General features: G+C 46.4%; 1 protein-coding gene across 4 annotated transcripts in view; it reads left to right on the forward strand.

Moving 5' to 3' along the window:
- FLNB (filamin B) overlaps positions 1–22,812 on the forward strand; it is a 71,731-nt gene extending 48,919 nt beyond the window's left edge. For 2 of the 4 annotated variants that reach the window (XM_062008490.1, XM_010196646.2), the window contains 19 exons: positions 1,633–1,822; positions 3,717–3,964; positions 5,687–5,761; positions 6,463–6,565; positions 7,462–7,602; positions 9,172–9,300; positions 9,755–9,928; positions 10,076–10,234; positions 10,584–10,787; positions 11,380–11,532; positions 11,848–11,970; positions 12,455–12,721; positions 13,172–13,309; positions 13,401–13,516; positions 15,352–15,484; positions 16,513–16,689; positions 19,044–19,262; positions 20,194–20,397; positions 21,103–22,812. In XM_062008490.1, coding sequence (XP_061864474.1) covers positions 1,633–1,822; positions 3,717–3,964; positions 5,687–5,761; positions 6,463–6,565; positions 7,462–7,602; positions 9,172–9,300; positions 9,755–9,928; positions 10,076–10,234; positions 10,584–10,787; positions 11,380–11,532; positions 11,848–11,970; positions 12,455–12,721; positions 13,172–13,309; positions 13,401–13,516; positions 15,352–15,484; positions 16,513–16,689; positions 19,044–19,262; positions 20,194–20,397; positions 21,103–21,290 — 3,141 coding nt within the window. In that variant the 3' untranslated portion in view covers positions 21,291–22,812. The remainder of the gene's footprint in view (positions 1–1,632; positions 1,823–3,716; positions 3,965–5,686; positions 5,762–6,462; positions 6,566–7,461; positions 7,603–9,171; positions 9,301–9,754; positions 9,929–10,075; positions 10,235–10,583; positions 10,788–11,379; positions 11,533–11,847; positions 11,971–12,454; positions 12,722–13,171; positions 13,310–13,400; positions 13,517–15,351; positions 15,485–16,512; positions 16,690–19,043; positions 19,263–20,193; positions 20,398–21,102) is intronic. The other 2 variants (XM_062008492.1, XM_062008491.1) reach the window with 2 other exon arrangements.
- Positions 22,813–24,844: the final 2,032 nt, after the last annotated feature.

The following is a 24,844-nucleotide window of genomic DNA, read 5'->3' on the forward strand; positions in this document are numbered from 1 at the left end:
ATATGTGGTGTTCTGGAAACTGGGCTGCTGGCTAGGTCTTCAGCAATGGCACAGGAAAGCCTTGCATTCTGTGTTTGCAAAGCTCTTGGGCCTGCTTTTATGAGACTTCTGTCTTAAAAGTCATCACCCATGGTATGTTTGGCTCTTGGCTAACCTTACACTCTGCAAATGCCCAAAATGAGATAAATAGTTTCTTGTAAGATATTGAAAATGATGGAATTTGAAATGGAGACAGCCTTCTATCAGTGCAGTTCAGTAAGGCCATGAGATAACACCCCACTGAGCAGTACATGATGATAAATGAACAAACAAGTCTCCCTCAAGGTTGCCAAAAGTCATGAGCCACTTAAGGAGATACTACAGGAATTTTTTTATTTTACTTTGTTGTTGCACTTTCTGACATTTTTGGTGCCTGGACTCTGTGGCCTCAGCAAAAAGGTGTCTCCTTAGTGGGCCATAAAGCACCTTCCTCAGCTCTGGCATGCCTGGGTCGTGGCAGGGCTGGTTGTACTTGCCCTTCTGCATTCTTGCTCCATGCTGGTCCAGCTGCTTGCTCAGGTGCAGCAAAGCAATTGCCTTTTTCTTCTGGTGTGCAAGCATGTTCTTAAAGAATCCAATATACTTATCAGAGCTCCTAACCTGGCTGTGGCTTTGAAGATCAAATTGCACAAGTCCTGTGGGATGGAAGTACATAGGTGCTCCTCCTTACAGCATTTGTTTGCTTCTCGTTCTGAGCTATTGCATATCAAACATTTCACAAGCATTCCTGAAAGAAGCTTTTCTGTGCTGTGCATAAAATCTCAAGTTCTTTGCAGCTTATATTGTACCCCAGGCAGTGCTAAGTCATAAAATACAGAATGAGGTCAACATGAGGTTCACTGTAAGCAGGCCTGGAAGACTTTCTAAAATACTTCATGCTTTGCAGCTGATGAGTTGCACTGAAAGCTGAGTCTGGGAGTAACTCTGTTGGAAACATTATGTGCAGTGCTGACCTTGGTTGTAAGTGTGAAAGCTTGATGCCGAAGCTCGAATCTGTAGTGTTTATGCACCTCTCAAATTCTTGTATTCAGTGTGGAAATGGCAGTTGAAGAGACTACACAGATCAGCCTTTAACTATAGACCTTGTAGTGTGTCAGGAGCTGAGTGCCTGATCCAGGAGAGTTGATGGCAGACTGCAGTAATGCTTCTCCTGACCCTCAAACTTTTTGGGGAGCAGCTGTCCAAAGCTACCCAGCACCTCGTCAGGACAGAGCTGCACTGTCTGTCTCCCAGTCAGTGCCTCAGGGACCTGGGAACTGTTCTTTGTTTCCAGCAGTGATGTGACAATGAAGCCTAAAAATTCTTACAGTTAATAGTTTATTAAAATGGCTTGCTGAATCTTATAAACATTCTTGTATTAAACAAAGGGTAGTTAATGATAGCACTGATTGTTCTGTAGTGGTTTGATACCTTTTTGCTCCTAATAGTCTATTCTTGTTCTAGTCCTTGAATGAAATATATTTAACCCTCCAAAAGCTGCAGTTCTGTGTCAGTTTGAGCTTATCTAAATATGACTGAAGAGATTTGCTACCCTGCTTAAGGGATTCATAACTAACTTCATAGTGCCTAAACACTCTGTTTTGCATTCCTTAGGACCAAGAGGGCAAACCCAAGAGAGTGGACATTCATGACAACAAGGATGGCACGTACACAGTCACCTATGTCCCTGACAAAACAGGCCGCTACACGATTGGTGTGAAGTACGGTGGAGATGACATCCCGTCCTCCCCTTACCGGATCCGGGCTTCTCCAGCTGGGGATGCCAGCAAGTGTTTGGCCACAGGTTAGTGTTGACTCTCCTCTGTTGCTGCTGTTTGTACTTGGTGTAAAGCTGCCTTCTGAGCATCAGAACAGTGTATGTAATGGGTGGAGAAGATGGTAGAGACTTGTGTAATCTAGCTCCTTGCAAGAGGAATTTTCCTAAAGATAAGGAAGTGTCCACCCTGTGGGTGAGCAGCAATCTCTTGCAGTCTGCAACAAAATCTTCCAAACTGCCTGAGTTGTTACAGGCAGCCAGATGCAACTGAGGTCTGGTGCTTATTTAGCCTAGGTAAATCTCACTGAGAACTGCAATGAGATTGATTTGAAAGTAACTGCACACATTAACAACATCATGCTTTTTGCAGTGTGAGTGCTGCAAGAAGCTTTTCATTCAGAGCAGCAATGGAATTAATTCTGAGGGTGTAAATATCTGGTTGTGTCCTTCTGCATTAGCAAAGCCTTTTCTTGCTGGGTGGTGTTAGTGGAAACTTCTGCTGCTTTTCTGTGTGGTCAACGTTATCCAGGGTCTGACCAGACTTTTGGAAGGTGTAGGTGGAAGGAGAGAACCCTAAAGATAAGACATTGCCACAACTGAAATCATTGTCTGAAGAATCAGTGCCTTGGTGTAGGGGAGAGGTTCCAGATTTGTTGCTGTAGGAGCAGACTTACAGCTTTGACACTTCCCTGTTCTCAGGACAGGTGACCATCACACAGCTTTGGGGTGGCCACCACCAGCAGGCAGCCACCTCTCAGCCAGCCAGAGTCTGTGACAGAAGTGACAGAGCAGTCTGTGACAGAGCAGAAGTGACAGGAGCTAGTTACAGAGAACGACACTGAATGTCAAATCCTCTGATTTTTAAATAAAGAAAGAAAGAAATAGGGCAAGACCAAATTGAACAGGGAAACTTAATCTGTGGCTGTAGGCCTCTGAGGCATCGTGCTGACCGGCACCGTGCAGTTAGTGTGTACTGAGTTGCCTGTCTGGCAGCCTTCAAGCTTGATTAAACAGAAGTGTATTCCTGGCACAATGAGAAACACAGAGCGGCAGGTATCCCCTTTGCTTCAGAATTTGTTTAAAAGAAGCCTTAATGGCTGAATCTGATACTCTTCCAAGTAACTCAAGTTGCTCACTTCTCAAAATAACTGTGATGAAGATTACTCTCAGATGCCAGCTTAAATTTCTTCCTTCCAAGAAGTGCCTCTGACTCTCCACTGTAAAGCTGAAATACAATCACTGTAGGAGTAGATGCTGGCATACCACCAAGTTATTAAAACAGCACGTTTGTTGCCACTTGAAAAAGAGCCATTTACCTGGCAACAAGTGTCGATCAAAAGCAGGAGTATTAAATATGTGCTGCAAATAAGACTTAGGAGTTCTCATTTAACACAACGTTCTTCAGGGCTGGATCCGATTGCTACACTTTGGGCATTGTTTCATGATTTTCTTTTTTTGGGATGTGTGGCAGAACAGTGGAAAATAATTTGTGGGTAATGTAGGAGGAAACATGGCTATGGCTGCTGCTGTGCCCTTTTATAACTACTTGCACAGGGAGGTTTACATTAAAGCAGTGACAGCTGAGTCATTGGATGAAGCAGAAGATAGTGCCTTTGGCTCTGCATAAAGGAGCAGGAAAGTATGGGTTAAGGCATTGCTTTCATCAGACTTAACTTTTTCCCCCTGGTGTTCTCATCCAGCCTCTCTGATTGCAGAGGAGAAGGAAAGCTGGTGGCCAGCTCTCGCATGCCGCTGTGCTGACCAACACTATGAATGTCCCTTGCTGTACATCTGCTCCCAAAACCACGTCCGTGGGGTGCCAGGCCCAGCATTTTGGTGCCACGCTTCCCATTGCTTTGTGGACGGCCTGCATGGGAAGACTGTCACCCTAACCCTGTCTGTAATGACAATTGCCTTGTAGGTCCTGGAATTGCACCCACTGTGAAGACCGGTGAGGAGGTTGGTTTTGTGGTAGATGCCAAATCAGCAGGGAAGGGAAAAGTGACGTGCACCGTCCTGACGCCAGATGGGACAGAAGCTGAAGCAGATGTTGTTGAAAATGAGGACGGGACTTACGATATCTTCTACACTGCTGCCAAACCAGGAACCTATGTGATTTATGTCCGCTTTGGTGGGGTGGACATTCCCAACAGTCCTTTCACCGTCATGGTAAGCCAGCTCTGCTCTGAAAATACTTCCCACTCGGATTCTGCTGCCACACTTTATTTAGTGATAGGTTAACTCTGTGTGTAGATGTTTGGTTAGGCATTTATTAGGCTAGCCGGAGCTAATGAGTCCTTGTTACTTGCAGAGCTTATTTGGAGCAGGCAATACAGTTAAGTGAAGAGGGATAGAAGCCATTAGAGGACGAAGACTTGGCTGCTCTGAACAAATTAATTCTTCATTTCCTGACCATGTAGCTCTTTCTCTAAATGATGTAAGGGTAGTTGTAATCAGCTTCTATGACTAAGTACTTCAGCCCTCGTTGGATACGGTGTTCTGACTTGTCCGTCGCTCTTTATGGTGTTGACCCCAAGGAAACAGTCTGCTGACAGATCCCAGGGAAGCAGGCTGTTAGCTCATGGTTAAAAATTATTTGCAAGTGCTAGTTAAACTGTTACAGCCAAATCCTTCCCCTCCTAATTATGTTTCTTCCATTGTGCAGTACTTCAGCATGTTTAGGTTTAAAAAGCAAACAAAACCCCAGCCTCCCTAAGGAGCAGACTAGGTGCCTCTCAGGGAGCCCTTCACGTGAAGGAACAGCTTCTCAGCATTGGGAAAACAAGCTTTTGTCTTGTAATCTCAGCTGAGGAGACCTCTGGCACATCTTGGTCCATGAAACCACAGGGCCCTGCTTGTACTGATCTGGCTGGAGGCCACAGGCGAGTCCTGGGGGCCGGGCATGCCAGCCCTTCCTACCTGCCACCCTGGCAGATCACTGCTGGTGACTGATTTCCATGAGAAAAACAATTCTCTTGGTTGCTGCTCAAAGCTCACTGCAGGAAATGCCTCCCAAGGTCAAGGAGTCCGCTCCTGGCCAGCCAAAATTCCCACTTCCTTGCTGACTGATACAGTATGTGTTTGACTTGGGTGTCTCACTGGGGACAGAACTGTCTAACAGCAACATTTCTGTTTTTCATTGGCTTTCTTAGTGGAAATGGATTTCCATGCACAAGTTTCCAGTGGGTTGTTTTGTTAGGGTGGCTTGCAGTGGTGTAACCAGGCGGGAGGAGTTGGGGTGGCTGAGCCTGGTGGAGCTGTGTGCGTGGGTGTCAGCCTCAGCCACTCTTGTTGGGTTAAGTGGGGGAGATGGGAATTTGCAAGTCATGCTCTTGGCATGCCTGGTGGGAAGGGAGGCTGCGCCGGGGGGAAAACACATTTGGTGTCTTGACAACGCTATCCCAGCTATGAATCAGAATAGCTCTGCAGCTATGACTGGATGTGGGCTGGGTCATTCACCCAAGTGCATGAGCCCAGAGCAGCCTCCTCACAGTGCGGGCTCCCCTGCCTCCCAGCTCACACACCATGCTGCACGACACTAGAGACTTGTATCTTTGGTTTAAACCTTTCACTTCCCTCCCTACACCAGTCCCATAACAAAGCAACTCTGAAGTTCACTTCCACCAGCGTTTAGGCACTGCTTTCCAGTTTCCCTCCCAAGCTCCCAACAATGGCACGTCCTGGCTTTGTTCCTTTGCTGTGCTTCGAGTGCCTGCGGACACAGGCATTTTCCCAGCTTCCCTGGCTGGATCTAGGTCCTTCCAATGGTGAAAGGACTGGGAGGGCTCTGTAGTGTGAGGAAGGTGTTAAGGAGGTGTGCAGTCTGTACTGTGGAAGATGGGAATGCCTCCGTGCCAGAATTACACCTAACCTGCCTTTACCCCTGCCCAGGCTGTAGATGCAGATGATGCTGCCGTGCGGTCGCAGGAGCCTGTGGGTGCCTCCCCACCCGGATTCCGCCCTTGGGTACACAATTTTTACATTTTTCAGCTGTTTTTCCCCCATCTGTGTTCCATTCCAGATGACAGCCTGCCTCTTGGGACTGCTTGAATCGCTCTGGTCATTGTGTTCATTCTTTCTGTTTGATCAATTGTTCTTGGAATCCAGACCTTGTTTTTCCTTTGCTGCTTGAAGGGAGTCTCCAAATAAACTCTCATTTAAACACGAAGAGGATCATTACACCTACAGCTTCTACTTCTGCAATGCCTACTGTTGCAAAGCAACCTGAGTGTATCGCTTTGTTTCCCTAGTAAATAGCACAGTGTCTTGAGTCCAGATTTGCATTGTGAAACTTGTTTCTTTTGTCCATTGTTGCAATCACTCTGCCCCACTGAAAAAATCACTTTCTCTTCCAGGCCTTAAGCAACTAAATCTTTTCAGATGGAGTCACTTTGGGTCTTGTGTGCACTACATTGTCTTCCATCCCTTTGTGTTCCATATTGATCTCTTTTCCAGCATGTCTTCCATTCGCCCCGTGTGTAATTGGCTCTGCTCTGCGATGTGGTGGCGTTACCAAGGAGAGCTTGGCTGGACACGGGTTGAGCCCAGTCCTTTGGCTGTGATAATCACCGCACGCTCTCTTCTGCTTCTGCTCACAGTGGAGTTGTTTAGTGCACGTTTGGCTCTACCATCCTTTTTCAAGTGTCCCATCCTTTTGCTTCCTTTAGGTCACCGAAGAAGCTTATGTCCCAGTTGGAGACATGAATGGCATGGGATTCAGGCCCTTTGATATGGTTATCCCTTTTGCCGTAAGGAAAGGAGAAATAACAGGTACCTGGGACATATGTAGCCTCTCGGGGAGGCTTTGTTAGCATTTGCATCCATTTGCAGCTAACAGTCTGGGTGGTCTGGACCACAGCATGTAGGAGAGGATTGTATTTAGTAGTTTGATTTCACATCAACTGGCACCCACTGAACATTAGTGGGATACACCCATCTGATGGTTTGAGTTAAATGAGGGGGTGCTTGGTGCTGCCCTGGTCCTCAGTGCTAGGCTGTGGTCCTCAGTGCTGTGAGTTACTGCACTGTAGGACCTGTTGCTTCTTTTTCCCCCACTGGAGCAGCTACATGCAACATTGATAAGCTCCATTGTTTGTTTTGTGCAGATGCTACAAAGTGGTCTAATCCTGCATTCCTGTCAGGTACCTTCTGCAAAGCAGGCAGCCTCTCTTCAGAGGGCTGGCAGCTAAGAGCATCACCCCAGTAACACCCCATTTGCACTAAGCTCCTGCACACAACGAGTTGTGTTCCCTCCTCTCCTCTAGCTCAGCCATCCCACCCCAAGCCCTGGTCTGTCCCTGCTGAAAGGTAAACCAGTCTTTTCAAAAGAGCTGCAGGAGAGAGTGCGTCTTGCAGCAAGGTAGATCAGTGCTTTTCCTAGAGCTTGCTGTGGAGCTTTTTAGTGGCTGAAGCAAACAGCCCTGCCTGTAGAGTTTGTAAGGTCAGAGGACTGTGTGCCAGATGTCTACCGCTGTGTTGTATTCATGTAGTGTAAGTAGGAAACATGTCTGGTTAGTGTTCCCATTAGTCTGCTATTTGTGCCTGTGGGTAAGGAATTTAACAATTTTAAATGCTTGTTTAAAATGGCTAGACAATTCTTTGTGGGTGGGAGAGGGGAAGCAGGCAGCTCCTTCTTCTACAGTAACTCCCATGGTGGCTTTTTGTAGGTGAAGTACACATGCCCTCTGGAAAGACAGATACGCCTGATATTGTGGATAACAAAGATGGCACAGTAACAGTGAGATATGCCCCTACTGAGGTTGGGCTGCACGAAATGCACATAAAGTACATGGGAAAGCACATCCCAGGTGAGTCTGACCAAGTAGGTGAAACACATCTGAGTGCAGTGTCCTGCTGATGCTTCTGCTCCCTGTTAAGGCAGCTATAGCTTAGCTGCATACCCTGCAGAAAGAACTGCCCAGGATGTCTTACCATTGAGCAGCAGTTCATCTGCAGGCAGTCCAGAGAGAAACTAAAGCAGAAGAGTAAGTGCCGGCACATGTGAACTTCCATTGTGGTTTAATAGTACCAGCCAGGCTTAAAATGGATTTTGGTTTTGGAAACTGGCTTTTGTGGCATTTTGTGATGAAGAAGAAACATACAATTTCCAAACTACCATTTTTTTTCAGGTTAGAATTTACTGCCATGGTGCTCAACAAAACTAGTGGTTGCAGGATATGTTTATCCTTGGAACTGCATTGACACAAGATCTCCCTCTGTGGGGAGGGCCAAGTAGCTAAAACACTATAGTTAGTCTTTCCATCTTATTGCAATAAAATAAAACACACATGCACTCTGCACTGTAATCTTTCTTTCTTCCTGACTGCTTCTTAACAAACAGAAACCACTGCTTTTCATTCCCTTTCTGTTCTCTTCTTTGTCCTTACTTCAGCAGTTCCCTCAGCTCCACAGACAGAGCCTTGCCTGGGGCCAGGACCGCTCTGTACCAGCAGCGTGGGGCTGGGGCAAAAAGGGGCAGATCTGTGCAAGGATGTGTAGACATGGGACAAAATACCTTCAGCACTGCCTGAACTGGGCTGCTGGTTCTGTTAGTGCACAGAAACACAGAGTAACTTTGGCTGAAGCAGCGAGCTCGATAATATGATGCTTGATGCTATTTCAATAGCTTTAGCACTTTGTATAGCATCCCTGTAAGTGCCAAACTGTCGGATGTATTGGTTCAGTAAGACCATTATCCTTCCTCTGCACAGGATGATGTGCCATAATGTTTCCTTCTTGAAGACTGTCATGAATCAAACTTGCTACTGTCTCAGCTGCAAAATCTGTCTGTAGACTTATGAGCTATCTGTGCCATTTTTAAAACCAGTGTTAGCTGTTGATGGCTGTACTTTTGTTCTTGTGTGCTGGCTTAGCTAATCTGAGGCTGGCAAATACGGTTTTGGATACCCTTCAAATTTGCTAGTTCAGGTTCATTGAGTCAGACTATGTGCTGTGCTAGTTCCTAATTCTGAGCTACCAAAATTCAGGATCTGTGCCTGAGCTGAGAGCCTGCTTCTGAGTCATGTTCTGATTTAATGTGCTAAAAATAAACTTGTAATGAATAAGACCTTTTACAACATCATTGAAGCTTATCTCTGGTAATTTGAGTAACACTTACTTTGTCATGACTGAATGTGAAACAAATTGTGGAGAAGTATCTTTTGAAGATAAGGGGAGGCTTACTTGTTTTTTCAAGTACATTATAGTCACATAAAGGTTCTTCAGAAAAGTAGTGAGCATGGCACTGAAGATCATGGATATCAGTATGCATAAGATCCTGTTAGGTCAGAGCAGATTGATGTCTCTTTTGTTCTTGTAGTCCAGGCCACTCGTCCTTAAAGGTGCTTCTTTTGTTTTTGTGGTTTTTTTTCTTTTAGAGAGCCCCCTGCAGTTCTATGTGAATTACCCCAACAGTGGCAGTGTGTCAGCTTACGGGCCTGGCCTCATTTATGGGGTTGCCAATAAACCAGCAACTTTCACCATTGTTACAGAAGATGCAGGAGAGGGTAAGTCTGTTCTTTAAACTCATCCTACCCTAAATTAGGAACTTGTGCATCGGCATTAATTTGCATTGATTGTGTTCAACTGTGAATCTCTGGTGTGATAAATGACTCGTGCAAATGTCAGGCTGCAACTTGCAGTAAAAGCTGGTTTATTGCCTCTTGCCGAGTGCAGCAGGTGTACCCTGTGGTACAAGGTGCAAGTGACTCCTTAAATGAAAACTGAACTGAGGACAGCTTAAATCTAGTGGATGATGACTGGGTGTGGAACAGCTGTTAAGTAAGTTTAATAGACTGGAGAGTTGTGGTGTAAAATAGGCCTGTGGATTGGCCTGAGCTCCTTTTGCTGCTGTACTTTGAAAACATGCATCTAAGCTGCATTCTTGGTACCAAGTACCAGATCTCCCTTTTTGGACAAAGGCTTTGGACTTGGTATGCACATGTTCTCCTTGTTTCCTAGGTGGGCTGGACTTGGCTATTGAAGGACCTTCAAAAGCAGAGATCAGCTGCATTGATAACAAAGACGGGACATGCACAGTCACATACCTGCCTACTCTGCCTGGCAACTACAGCATCCTGGTCAAGTACAACGACAAGCACATCCCAGGCAGTCCATTTACGGCCAAGATCACAGGTATAAAGTTTAGAGTTCTGGAAGTACTTGAGATGAAAGTTTATCTCTGATAGCATGAGGGAACTGGTTTATGGTAGGAACATGAAGTCCTTTGCTCTGCATTTAACCTTTTCATATTTTCTGACTCATCTCTCTTTATACATTCAGATGATAACAGAAGACGGTCCCAGGTTAAGCTTGGTTCTGCTGCTGACTTTTTGTTGGACATCACTGAGACTGATCTCAGTCTCCTAACAGCCAGTATTAAAGCCCCATCAGGTCGTGATGAGCCTTGTCTTCTGAAGAGGCTACCCAATAACCACATTGGTAAGCTCCGAGACTCTTCATCTGAGAGTGTAATATAATAGCCTCTACTCCAGTTTGCTTTGCTTTGTAAAGTGACTGATGTCTCTGCTCCTTCCCAGAAGAGACCTGTCAAACCAAGTGGTTGATATTGTTTGGTACAGTTGGCCAAAGACATAAGAGTATGAAGAGTGACCTCTTGTGTTAGCTCGCATGTGATGTGCCAGGTTGTGATTGAAGTGCTTTTGTCAGCATATGTGAATGGCTTTGTGGCCCATTTGAGAGCAACACTTCGACGTGTGTGGTTGAGGCATTTAAATCAAGTGTAACATGCATAAGAAGTGAATGTTTGTCACGTTTCTGTGCTTTATAGGCATCTCATTTATTCCTCGGGAAGTGGGAGAACATCTGGTTAGCATCAAGAAGAACGGGAGCCATGTACCAAACAGCCCTGTAACAATCATGGTGGTCCAGTCTGAGATAGGAGATGCCAGACGAGCAAGAGTTTTTGGACGTGGTTTGGTGGAAGGACGCACCTTTGAAATGTGTGACTTCATTGTAGACACAAGAGATGCAGGTTAGTTCCATGGCAGACTGAGAGGTATGTATCCTCTCTAAATAAGAGCAGTGTCTTGCTCAGTATGTGAACACCAGGTCACAAGCCAGCAACCATCAGATACAAACAATGTAGTGAGCGTGCGTGGTCATTATTGTCAGTTATTAGCGACAGACAATGCTATTAACTTCTAAAATGCTTTGCATTATCTTGACTGATCCATTATACCCAACAGGGACTGTCACTGAGGCACTGATGAAGCTCTTTGTTCATTTGACAGTGCTGGTTCTGGTATCTGGGTGTATGGCAAGAAGGAAATGGGGAAGACATTTCCCTGTTGGTTTCACCTGGAGCCTTGGCTACTGTCTTTGAAGCTAACTTGTCAACATTTATGAAATCAAAGGGATATGATCATAGCATTTGAGGAGCTGAAAGCATGCTGTGCCTTGAGTATCTGACTGGTTAGGACTACAAAAATATTGTTTAGGCATCATGCAACTCCCATGTAGCCATTATGATACAAACCTACTGAATAGCTACTGCTATGAGTTTGGACTGTTTTATGTCAAATCTGTACTATTGGAAACCTGAGGCTAACTTAGCTGTATTGCAGGTTATGGTGGGATCTCACTGGCAGTTGAAGGACCCAGCAAGGTAGATATCCAAACTGAAGACCTAGAAGATGGCACTTGCAAAGTGTCTTATTTCCCAACTGTACCTGGCGTGTACATCGTGTCCACTAAATTTGCAGATGAACATATTCCAGGTAAGCAGAAGTGTTCAGTCAGATTTTTGGTTAGTACAATAAAAGCTTTGCCTAGCTGGCCAGTGGCATTGCATGGGCTGTGTGATCTGGCTTGAACAGTTAAGTCCCAGAGATTCAAGGAGGTCCTACCAGTACCCTCCACAAGCAAAAAGCGTCCAAAACTATTCTGATTACATGAGTAGATTTCTCTTGGACCTGACTGTTAGCTGGCTCTGAAACTTCCCCTATGACTGAGTTAGAGTGGGGTTTCCTCCCCCAACTCTCAATGCAGTGTGTAATGAGCAGAGGAAGAATGACTTGCTGTGGTTCTTACAGGCAGCCCATTTACTGTGAAGATAAGTGGTGAAGGAAGAGTTAAGGAGAGCATCACACGAACAAGACGGGCCCCCTCTGTTGCAACAGTAGGAAGCATATGTGATCTGAACCTAAAAATACCAGGTAAGCAACCTCCTTGTCCTCACAGTCATCAGCTGCACTGGTATAACATGGGTGTACCTGAGGCAAAAATAAGCATAGCCATGAGCAACATGTGGAGAATATCAGGGAGGCCTTAAATCTATTCCGTGTACAGCAGGCTGGAGCACAGGCTGTACAGCTCACCTTGTCTCCAGGGTTTTGAGATCAACATGTTGGCTGTTAAGTGTTTGCACTGCTATCTGGCAAATGTGAATCATGTAGGCCAGTCTTAGCTGGATGCACTTACCCAGCCTCTTCATCTGCCTCCAGAGCACCTGATAAACTGGAACTGGCTGGGCTTGCTGCTCGGCAGCACACATCTAGCTGAGCCTGCAGACTGGCACTTAGGTGCCTCTTCTGTCATTTGTACTGTGTAATCACTTGAGGTCACGTCCTGCTTGCAAAAGCAAAATGCCAAAACCCTTTGTCACTTTCTAATCTGCATTTTTTATTCTTTTCTTGTTAGAAATCGATTGTGGGGATATGACAGCCCAAGTAACTAGTCCTTCTGGAAGAAACTTTGATGCTGAAATTGTAGAAGTTGACAAAAACACCTACTGCGTCCGCTTTGTGCCTCAAGAGATGGGGGTCCACACTGTGGATGTCAAATACAGAGGACAGCCAGTGACAGGCAGCCCCTTCCAGTTCACTGTGGGGCCACTGGGTGAGGGGGGAGCCCATAAAGTGAGAGCTGGAGGCCCCGGGCTGGAGCGTGGAGAGACCGGTGTCCCAGGTGAGTCCTCTGCTCTTGCCAGACTCCAGTGCTTTCCCTACACAGATCTGCAGCACAGTGCTTTGGTTTCTGTCTGCCTCTGCTCTGAGAGCTTGAGCAGAGGTTGGTGTAACCACCATAGGGTCACACCGAGCCAGGGCTGGTCAGTGGAGAAATTATATTGCTGCATCATGTGGGTGGAGAAGTCTGGAAATCCATGTTTTGAAAACTGACTGCCCTCACAGGGTGAGCTTGAGGTTGCAAGGTGTGTTATACAGGGCTGATGGGCTAATTCAAGGCTAATAGGAGTCTCTTGGAGAAACTCCTAAGTGTTACCATCCAGGTTGGTGGGACGAGGTGTCTTTCTTCATACATATAAGTATGGGATGCTGCACTGTCTGTTAGGAAGAAGCTGCAACCCAGCAGCAGCAGCAGACTTACTCTTGTGTGTGCTCTGATGTGCTTCAACAGCCGAGTTCAGCATATGGACACGGGAAGCTGGAGCTGGAGGACTGTCTATTGCTGTAGAAGGCCCAAGTAAAGCAGAAATTGCCTTTGAGGACCATAAAGATGGATCCTGTGCTGTATCATACATTGTTCAAGAGCCAGGTATGTACCAGGACTGAGTCATACCCAAAGAACACTGAATTCTACTTTCAGAGAAACTAAGAACACTCACTGCTGCTTTTTCTCCCTGCAGGCAACTATGAGGTGTCCATAAAGTTCAATGATGAGCACATTCCCGAGAGCCCCTACCTGGTTCCCATCATCGCCCCCTCCGATGATGCTCGCAGGCTCACTGTCACTAGCCTTCAGGTGAGACATAAGGAAACATCCCCACAACTTGCCACACAGACTGATTTCGTCCTTGTTCTCCAACACCAAAGTGGTTTTCCTTTCATCATAGTAATAGCCTTACCTTGATTGGTGCATATTTTCAAGCTCAGCTTGCAGCCAGAGAGAGGTTTTTGGCAGCCGGCCCCTTGGTAACTTGGGTCAGTAGAGCTGGCCCAGCTTTGGCTAGCCAGGATATGCAGGCAGAAAGTTCAGTGGAGTTATTACAGGTGGTAACACTTGGGAATTAAGAGTAAGAGGCTCTAGAAATAGCATCGGAGGAGCTAAAACTTGCTTTCCACCCCATTAGCTAGGGGAAGGGCAAAGATAACTGAAGCATGAATGTGAACCACCAGCTGGTGTAGAGTTACTCAGGTGGCACGTGGACTGAAGAGCTGGATGTCCACTGGCGAGGCAGCATAGTGCTGCATAGCTGGGACATGGCTACAGCCTGGCTGGAGCATTGGTGTGGAGAGAGGAAGGGGCTTAATGCGAGGTCAGAGCACAGGTTTACTCTGGCTGATGTAACGAAACCACACAGTCACAGCTTAGATGATTAATGAACAGCAGTAAGTCCCAGAGTGAATCACAGCTTTGTAGTTGGTCTGGGCTCATCTCTTAGCCTCACCATATCATTTGTGTGTGCGTGTGGTTACGTGCATTGAAGTGCAAGTAACATTAAAGGCCTGACTTAAATCTCCAAAGCCAGAAACTTGGACATGGGACTGAGAATCTGTGTCTAAATATACTGTACCTCAGTCCTCACCATGTTGTGATGCCATTAGTACTTCAGTTGAGGCTTTTTTTTTTGTGGATGTATCCCAGCTGTGGTCCACAGGAGTTTCACTGGGCTGCAGGACTCCTCCTGTGTAAATGAATCATGACAGCCTGATTCCAACAACATCTCTTCTAACCAGGAGTTACAAGGGCGTTAATTAGTCACTGTGGTATTGATGTTTCTCTTGTGTTTCATTTAAAGGCTCTTTGACAGGAATACTCACTTCAATTAAGTCCTGGAGAGGCAGATAAAGCTGAGTATTCGGTAACGGAGCGCAGTGTGCAGCATCAGCCTCCACTAAACCCGTATCGGGGACTTATTTTATACATTGTACCTCAGTTCTACTCAGTTGCATTTATTTCCCTCTTCAGGATTTAGTTGAAAACACAATCAGGTAAAGTATGTTCAGCATCAGCTATTACTGCTGGGTAGCTGCATGGGCTGCTCCAGCTGAGGAGCGGAGATGCTGAGGTGCATCGCCTTCCCCCACTGGCCTGACAGCATGGCAACATCTGGTTTTGTGTTTTCAATTACTTTCTCATGTGGAGTGGTCTTGTGGTGGCATTCTAAAAGCAGCCTCTTGTGGCAAATATAAACATGCATGTTACTCTTTCAGACAACTGGATTATCAGAGGCTTTTCCTTTGAATGAGTCTGGAATGAATGAAGGGGATGAAAATGGAGCTATGGCTTAAATATCCTTTAAATCAAGTGCCTGAATACTGGGGGCTGACCTCAGTGCTAAGGGGTGATTAGTCTCGTAAACCTGCTTCTGCCTATCTTGGCAGTCATCTGGCTTCCAAAAACAGTCTGTTACCATGGGAAAAATCAGCCTAGCCAATGTGGGTGACCCTCAAATCAGCCACCCCCTAAGAGGGAGAGAACTTCCCATCTGGGAGTGAAACAAGTCACAGCTTTATGCCTTCTGTTGAAATATAAAAACAAACGTTGTGCTGAGGTGGTTGTTTCCCTGCCACAAGTCTTGTGCTGTCTGAAACGAGAAGGTTTTAAATTTGATGATATGACTGTTGCGTTCTCAGGAGTCTGGATTAAAAGTTAATCAGCCGGCATCGTTTGCTATAAGGCTGAACGGGGCAAAGGGCAACATCGATGCTAAAGTCCACAGCCCCTCCGGAGCCGTAGAAGAGTGCCACGTGTCTGAGCTGGAGCCAGGTGAGCACAGCTTTACCACGGTCTAAACAAACAGGGCAACCTCCCAGGCATGCTTGCAGTCCCGTAGCGAGGGGGTCTAGTCCCTTTGGCCTGTGAACAGTGTACCCCAAGGACAAGCACTTGGCTTGGGGAATGACTTCTCAGTGCCAGGAGTACTTTGGCCCCGGTTATGTCCATGCTTTTCCTAGAGAGCTTATGACATGACCGAGCCCTAACTTGTGTTAGACGCGGATATTTAAGTCTTGGCTTGCCAGTGAAGGTACAGTGATATTAGTCATAAATGAAATATGACGTGATTGTTGAATTTAGCCAGGGAAGAAGTTTATTTTTCAAAGATATGCTTTCATCTCTGACTAATAGTTTATTTTTAATTCGCACTCACTTCTTCATACAAAACGTCAAGGAAGCTGAATACAAGCAAACACTATGGAAAGCTCAACACCTGTTTCATCAATGAGCTTTTCTTTTTCACTTGAGGTGTGAGTGAGTTATTGTCTGTACTAGAGGCAGACAGCAGCTGTCCAGCTGAGGAAGGTCGGTCCCTCCTCTGGGTTAACACATGATCAAAATGTTAAATATCAGCAAATTGCTAAATGACTTTATTAAATAAAGGTGTGGTGTCAGAGCAGCCCTCTGGTAAGATTTGGCTTGATCTTACCAGTTGCTTTTCTTCTGTGTGCTGCTCCCTCAACGGCTGACAGGTTGGACTGCGATTAGGCTGTCATGCTTAGTGCATGTGTGAGGCAAGCAACCCTGAAACTCACCCTGCAGACTAGATGACAGCTGAGATCAGGTTCTAGTAGACAAGGTGAAAATGCAACCTGCGACACCTCCTGCGACAAATACAGTGTTTTCCTACTTAAATCTGAGCTTAGCAGCTTGTGTAGCTGAGTTAGCTGAAGCTGGGACCAAAGCACGTCGGAGCGTTAGAGAAGCCTTGCTTGTGTTGCTGAGCAGCCCTGCGCCGGGTGTAACTGGGGTTTGATTGTTCTCTCTGATACATCAGGAAAGGCCCTTCTCTCTTGCAGATAAGTACGCCGTGCGGTTCATCCCCCACGAGAACGGCATCCACTCCATCGACGTGAAGTTCAACGGCAGCCACGTGGTGGGCAGCCCGTTCAAAGTGCGCGTGGGCGAGCCGGGGCAGGCGGGCAACCCCGCGCTCGTCACTGCCTACGGATCTGGCCTGGAGAGCGGTACCACGGGTAACCCTTCTCTTACGCCTCTGATGCACAGCTGTTTGCACTTGGAGAGAGGCAGACACTGTTCCTAGGCATATTTTTGTGTGACTTTTCTTGCTAAGGCAGCTAAACTAACCCACACTCTCTGCTGACATGGGCGCAGGCTAATTTTGCACTCTCGCATGCTCCTCGAGTCTTGGAACCATTGATTAGTGAGTCAGCAGCCTATACTGAGCCTTAATGAACTCTGTAAACCACCACTTCACTCGAACTGTTTGTCAGCTGGGCTACAACTCTCAGTTAGCCTAGCTCCATGTCACTGGTCCCTTGGAGCTCCAGAGATGGCTCTGGCTCCCTTCCACGAGTGGACATGGTGTCTACAAAGGCTGGAGGCTTTTGTGAATGCAGATACTGAGTTGAAGCAGTCTTATTTGACTTGCATCCTCCTGTTAGTGAAATGGGTTTGAAGGTATACCAAGTTGCCCTTTCTTCAGTGCTTGCACCTCTGAGAAGTTTCAAGTTAATATGATGTATCAACTCCAGAGAGAGCGGTGGGCTGTTCTGTTTGTAGTGTGCTATGTGAACACTGGCTCTTCTTGGAAATCTGACACCTAGTTATCTGCTGTGGCTGCCCCATCTGATAGTTCTCAACTCAAGAATGCAGGGTTTAGGATTTGAGATTTTTTTTAATTTATGTGATTTACGGCCTTAGAAAGTCTGCAAACATTCCAGGATATGCACTTTGATTTGTTTAATTGTGTGCTTTCTTGGGCCACACACGCAGGCAAATAGCAGAGAAAAACGAGTTTCTTTTTTCCTTTTGATATTCAAAGTGATAGCGAGTTCCTCTTATCCTGTCTGCTGCTGTCTTTTGTAGATTCCATTTCATACCTTTTTTTTTTCTCCCTGGAAAAAGAAAAGTACTGTAGTTACTCAGTCAAAGCTGCTGCTGCTGCTGTCCGGACAAAGCAAGCAGTGGGTGTGGAAACATGCAGACATGCTATGTAAGATAAAGATATTGTAGCCTGTGCTGCTTTAATAGGTGGAAACAAAAGCACTCATTAATACTAGTCACTGATGCATCAGGGATGGAGGAATTTTTCTCCATCTATAAAGGTGCTTGGGGTTGTTTTTAATCTAAATAGACTGTTCAACTTCAGCAAAGTTACTCTGTGCCCCCTTGTTGATTCCTGGCTGCAGCCTACAGTTCAGTGCCCTGGGAGCTGCTGAGCAGCAGTTCCAAACAATGACCTAGTGTAGAGGTTTCAATAGCTGGTGACTGAACACCTGAAATTTCCGCCCAGGAGGAGTGTGTGTCTGCAGCCTCCAACAATGTGAGCCTTCATTTAGAGCACAGGGAAGAAGCAGTGGCTTTGGAGGAAGAAGTCTTCAGTGAGAAGCTGGGAAGCTTGCTGGCTTTGGAAATGAATTTTCCTCTGGTTGAGCGTTGCATATTGCAAGCTGACTGCCTTCCCTCCCAGGCAGGCAGTGCCAGTGGGATTGACTGCTGAAAGCATGGGGAGAGGGCAGGATCCTCTGTGGGAGCTGGGTTCTTCCAGCATTGCGACACATCAGCCTCTTGTGTGGAGAGGCAAGGAGCTGCTCCCTCCTTCCTCACCACGCTTGCATGCTTTAGGCACAGCTCTAGTAAACTTTCCCATAACCATCCTGGTTTTGATTGAGCTCAGGCACTTTATTCCTCCTCAGCAGTGTCTGATACAACAGCCCAAAGATCATAAATATTTGAAGCCAAAGTTTGACAGTAAACTATTTGGGAGCTGAAAGCCTTGCTTAATGTTTTCTTGTGTTGCTGGCATTGTGTCATTGGCTTACTATTAGCAGCAGTAATTCAGCTGTGTTAACCAGATGCTGTAATTAAACAAGCTTTTGTTTCCACAAACTGCTTGCTGAGCAGTTCAAACACCCATCTCCTCCAGGAGATCTGCCCCTCATCTCTTTTGCTTTCCTGTGGGCTCTTTACCCATTTATGGTCCAGGCAGTGGGATGGCTCAAAGCTTTCCCAAGCTGAGCCATGCAGGAGCCTGGGCTCTGATGCCCAGTAGAAAGACTCTTGTTCTAAGAGTTTTTTCTCTCTAAGCCAGACTTTTGGTGCCAAAATCTTTCCATTTTGGTCCTAAAGGGCCCTGCAGTCACACAAGATGAGCAGAGGAGGGAGGTGGGAAGACTACCAAGGTGCAGAGCCCACAGTCAGGGCTGGCCCGTATGGGGATGCTGGGGGGAGGCACGCTGACCCTCCCTGCCTGCAGCCTTGTGCGGCCTCCTCTTGCATCATATTACCTGTTCCTATTTAATAACAGGCTGCTTTTGTAACATCAGGTGTGAGGAAGAGTGTGTCTTACTGTGCTACATCTTTCTAGGATTGCAGTCGGAGTTTTTCATTAACACGACCAAGGCTGGGCCAGGTACCCTCTCTGTTACAATTGAAGGGCCATCAAAGGTGAAAATGGACTGCCAGGAAACTCCAGAAGGTTACAAAGTCATGTACACACCCATGGCTCCAGGAAACTATTTAATTGGAGTTAAATATGGTGGACCAAACCACATAGTGGGCAGCCCCTTCAAGGCAAAGGTTACAGGTAAAAAGCTAACCAGTGTTTACTGCGTGCCTGAAGTAATTTGTGTCATTCAGAAAATATGACCCTCCAAAACAGTGTGGGGTTCTGGTTTAGGTGCCCAAAAACATGAGAGGCTAAATGTTTCTCCCCATCACCTCCAAAGCCTGGATGAGGGCTCTCAGGAGAGTCACAGAGCTCGCCAGCCTGCCTCAGTGGAGGGCCATAAAACAGCTTCATGGGGGAATATAAAATCTTGTCCTAGAGCTAGGCCATTGCATTGACAGTGGGTAAACATGACTGACCCACTTTTTGCCCAAAGCCTGAAACCTGGTCGCCTGTAGCATTGAGTGATGCCCCTCTTGGAGTCATCTTGGTGCAGATGTCACCTACCCAAAGGTCAGTAGTGTCTGGGAGGCTTTCAGATGATGTGAGGAAGGCTGGTTTAGGAAGCTTTTTCTCTCTTCAGTGCTGTGTTTAAGCACAGACTGGAGTTTATCTCTCCTGCTGCCCCTGAGCTAGTGACCCCTCTCCTGGTGCCCGTGGCGTCGTGATATTCCTGGGGCAGAGCACAGGGACCGTGCTGCCCTGTGCTGGGACATGCTCTGCTTTCAAAATGAGTTATTGCAAAATTGCACCTGCTTTTCTGCCAGCTCGAGTCATGTTTTTGCATTTGGTGATTGGAGCACAATTAACTCTTCTTAAGCAGCCAGCTTTGCTTAACGAATCCTGAAGTTCCTGTGGTCCTTTAGCCACTCAAGGGCTCTGGGGTGGGATTGTTGCCAGCCTTGCTGGTAGACATCAGCTTAAAAAACTCAAGTAGGAAATTGCTCCTCTCCGAAAATGCATTTTGGATGCAGAATGCATGCTAATCATTAGGAGGCTTTTGAAACCTCCTAGCAAATGCCTTTCAGGTGGGGTGAATCTGAACACCAGAAATCTTTTCTGTTTCCAGGACAGCGACTGGTTAGCCCAGGCAGTGCCAACGAAACTTCTTCCATCCTGGTGGAGTCGGTGACAAGGTCATCGACTGAAACTTGCTACAGTGCCATTCCCAAATCCAGCTCGGATGCTAGCAAAGTGGTCTCCCGGGGAGCAGGACTCTCAAAGGCTTTTGTGGGTCAAAAAAGCTCCTTCTCTGTCGACTGCAGCAAAGCAGGTATGAGTATAGCAGCCATGTTGGGGTGGTTTACCTGAACAAATTTTTCCCTAAACCAACTTGCAGAGTTAAAATTCAGAGCTCGAGGTGATGATCTGATTCTAAAAAAAACCCTCTAAATGCTACGTGGCGCTCACCAATATCAGTCCTAATATAGAGGCTGCAAAGATGCCAGTTCTTTTCCAAATGGCTTTATCTGAGCCAGATGGACCTGAAAGAAACCACAGTGTTATGGCATGAGAACAAACGGGATGCTGAACTCGAGCAACCCCTGTGGTGCATTGTAGCGCATAATGCAAGGTGTTCCTGTGAGCCTTAAACACTGATCCTCATCATGGAGCTTTGTGGTGGGTGGATTACAAGCCAGGCACATTCACTGATCTCTGCTGTTAACTTCTGATGAGGTAACTCGAAAGGCAGCAGCTGCTCACTTTCACGAGCAGCGTTAATGTCTGCTGTGCCCTAGTTAGGTGGTGGTACGCTGTCAGGTCTGGCAGAAGGCACAAACCAACCTTTGCCTCTATGAGGCTCAAGGCTTTTTAAAATATAATCCTTCTTATACCAAATTAGCTCAACCATACCTCAGACTTCCACTCTGTGAATTAAAATAACAAAATCCTTACACTGTGGGGTTAATCTGCTCCAGCACAGCCGTGGTTGGTTGTTTAAGCTTAGGCATGCTAACAGTCTGTTCCTTTGCTGTAGGTTCCAATATGTTGTTAGTTGGCGTCCATGGACCCACAATACCATGCGAAGAGGTATCCATCAAGCATTTGGGCAGCCATCAGTACAACGTAGCCTATGTCGTCAAGGAGAGGGGTGACTATATCCTGGCAGTGAAATGGGGTGATGAGCACATCCCTGGGAGTCCCTTCCATGTCACTGTTCCTTAAACACGCCGAGCGTGGGAGTCGCTCTTTGTGTTCAGATTTAGAGTTATACTGGGTGCAGTCCTGTTGCAAAATGCAGTATCTAGACACACATGGCTCACATTTCAGTACAGTCAGAAGTAAAACTCTGTAACGTTATTTTTTACAAGCATTTCACTTCTATCCTACTTACCAACCTATTTAATACCCTCCTCAAATTGTACCTTTGCAGTACTGTCTGGGTCACTGTTCAATGTTTGGAGAATCATATGGATAGCTAGACACTAATTTCCCTTGCGGACGGTAAAGACTTGGGATGTTAATTGAAACTGGAATTTGTAATTGGGTTTCTTAACTACTGATCTTATTTGACTGGAGACTTTACATTTTAGTTATGGAATATGACTTGGGCTGTCCCCAGTTCAAATTGTTTTCTGTAAAGAAATGAGGTAAAACTGGTACTATAATAGGTGCCTTTGTATACTTGATCAATTTTAACGCTTAACATTATAAAAAGCTACAAAAAGTGGCTTTACCACTCAAATTTTAAATGTTTCTGAAAATGCTTTGCTAATGGTTTACATTTAGGAAAAGTTTCTGTTTTATAGCAAACCAAAAGCAGACTGCAAGTGAATTCCTGGAAGCTTTCAGCCCTTCTGTGCTAACGCTTTGTAAATCTAGACAGGTAGCTTTTTGTCCATGATGCCAGCACCACGGCTTTTAATTAGCTTGGGATTCCGCTGAGGTTTCTGTAACTTTACAAGTAACTCCCCACACTCTTTTCAATTCATTTTAAGAACAGTCCCCGGTTTGACTGGCTTAAATAAAGCCTCTGAACTTGCTGAGCCTGCGTGACCCAAAATTGATGCAGGTCAGAGCGCAGTGGCGTGTTGCAAAGATGATGAGCAGTTCCCCTGGGAGCTGCAGGCCAAGCAAATAGCTGAGCTGGTGCAAGGAAGCCAGTCTGGGGACGGCACCCCACATCTGTAGTCAGGTATGGGATGAGAGGGAGGGTGAGTGTGTGAATTTACCAATAGCAATACCAGTCAACAAACCCGCCTTTGGTGCAGGTCTCGGTATATCTCAGTCCAAGGACCTGCCTGAAGCACACTCATCTCTCCTGAAAACCCCTTCATGCTGCAAAAGGCATTCTTGTGGAGGGTCAGGGAGTGAAAGCTTCCATCATAACTTGTCTCCTTGTCCTGGATTACTCCATGCTACTTCCCAAACACGTATCTGAATTGCTGTCAGCTGCTGGGGCTTTAGTAGACTCTCCAAATGAGCTTTAACTCTGTGATTAGGAAGTAGGATTTGTTGAAAACCTGTTGAAACATCACTGTCTGTCCCTAGGGAGAAGTTCACGCTTATGGTTCTGTAGTTAGGTGTGGATGCACTGCTCTCCAGCACAGTCATTGGGGAAATAAACGAAGGTTGGGTTTTTTTTTTTACTGTGCTTTTTTTTTGTGCCTTAATGTGAAATGCTTACTATATTGTAAACTAGGAAGTAAAAACAAAATAAACTGGAATAAAATGCAGGATTGTAAAATTGTATCTTATAACTTATTAAATAGAAATGTTTGCTTCATTAAAATGTGCATGTTAAAAACAGCATTGGATTCCTTTCATATGTAGTCAGTGAAGTTCAAACTAAAACTACAGGGCAACAAGGGTCTAGAGAATAGATCTTATGAGGAGCAGCTGTGAGCTGGGGGTGTTTAGCCTGGAGAAGAGGAGGCTGAGGGGAGACATGATCACTCTCTACAACTGCCTGGAAGGAGGTTGCAGTGAGGTGGGGATTGGTCTCTTCTCCCCAGTAATGAATGATAGAACACGAGGAAATGGATTTAAGTTGTGCCAGGGGAGGTTTAGGTTGGACATTAGGAAGAACTTTTTCACTGAGGGAGTTGTTAAGCATTGGAACAGGCTGCCCAATATCCCTAGAGCCCTGAATATCCCTAGAGGTATTTAAAAGATACATAGATGAGGTGCTAAGGGGTATGGTTTAGTTTAGTGATGGGCTTGGCAGTGTGAGGTTAGTGATTGGACTCGATTTTAAAGGTCTTTTCCAACTGTAATGATTCTATGAAACAGGACTCAGCAGCTTCAGGCAGTTGGGATAACCCCCAGCCCATGAGCTTTGCAGGTAGCTGGGAAAAACCTGGGCATAACCTCAGGGCTTTGCTTTTTCTGACAAAAGCTTGAGCCATGGCATAAACATACAGGACAGCAGTGGGCAGAGCATGAGCAGGACATGACCCTACAGTGCCGGTGTGCCCCCGGGTCTGGGGCAGCAGAGGTGGGCAGCAGCCCTGCGCAGGAGCTGTGGTCCTGGGGCGCTGCTGGTTGTTTGCAGAAGGTGTTTCCCGGCGCTGCGCTGAACCTGGGGCCGGCTGCGCCGCACGGCCATGGAAACCAGCAGATGTTTTCCCAAACACGGCTCCCACTGGAAGCCCCGCTGAAACCTGAGACTCGGCGGCTGCCAAGGACTTTCCTGCCCCAGGTTTATCAGATTATTTCCTTTTTATAGTTAACTGTGTTTCATTAGCTTTATGCTACGTCAGCCTGAACCTCCTATTTAATGTTTTCAAACAAAACAAAAAAACCTGGTTACAGCTGTTGGGTTGAGTGAACCTTGAGAGCCCTGTGCCTGTGTAACTCCTGTTGGCCATTAACCCTGCTCCTCTGGCCTTGGCTTGCCTGTTACCAGTTGGCGTCTTGGTCTAATCACACCAGCTGAAATTAATGGGACTTGTCTGTGAAGCTGACGGAGCCTGATTGTTACCTTGGCTGAGGTTACCTCCAGCAAAAGCTGAGCTCTGCTTCAAGCAAGCATTTCTAACCTTCCCTGGGCACTCACAGCTGTGAAGTGGCCACAATGATTAACTTGCTAAGGACAGCAGGCACCTGGTGGTGCCCATGAGAAGAGCTTTTGGCGCAACTTGGCTGTGTTGATCTTGAACAACATTCATCCAGCCCTGGTAGCTGAGGCCTGGCTTTGTGTTGGGCACAGAGCAGTGCTGTGGGTGGCACTGGGCTGTGCTTTTGGTCTATGGCACCTTGAGGAAGGTTCCCATTTGCAGTGGCCACCTTAAAAGGCAGCAGTGGGACTGGGGGTGTTGGCGTACTGGGTTACTGGTGTCCTAGTGCCTCCTGCTGGGTAGACTTGCAAAGGCATCCTTCATTATTTAGGGAGGAGTAGCATGGTTTTTGCCTCCAGCTGCAGAAGGTTTTGATTTTTTCAGTCAATTTAGTCAAACTTAAGTTCTTTGTAATCTCTCTTTGATGGTCGTCTGCAGCAGGATTTAGCCACCTGTCAGTCCCACTGGGAGCTGATCCATCCCTCCTCACCTGGCTCAAACTGTCCTGTGAGCACTCAGCTGGATCCAGCAGTGCCCTCAGCAGTCAGCTGATCGCTTGCCTGCTGGTGCCAGTCACCCAAGGCAGCCCATAAGTCAGGACACTGCCACACAGAGAAGCCTGCCGGGCTCTACTGCCCCTCCAGGATGTTCACGGGATGTTTTGGTGGAGGTGGAAGGTAAGTCCCTGCAACACGCCAGTTTCCTAGGGATGGTAACTCA

Source organism: Colius striatus, chromosome 15 (assembly GCF_028858725.1).
Source record: "Colius striatus isolate bColStr4 chromosome 15, bColStr4.1.hap1, whole genome shotgun sequence".
NCBI classification, from domain to species: domain Eukaryota; kingdom Metazoa; phylum Chordata; class Aves; order Coliiformes; family Coliidae; genus Colius; species Colius striatus.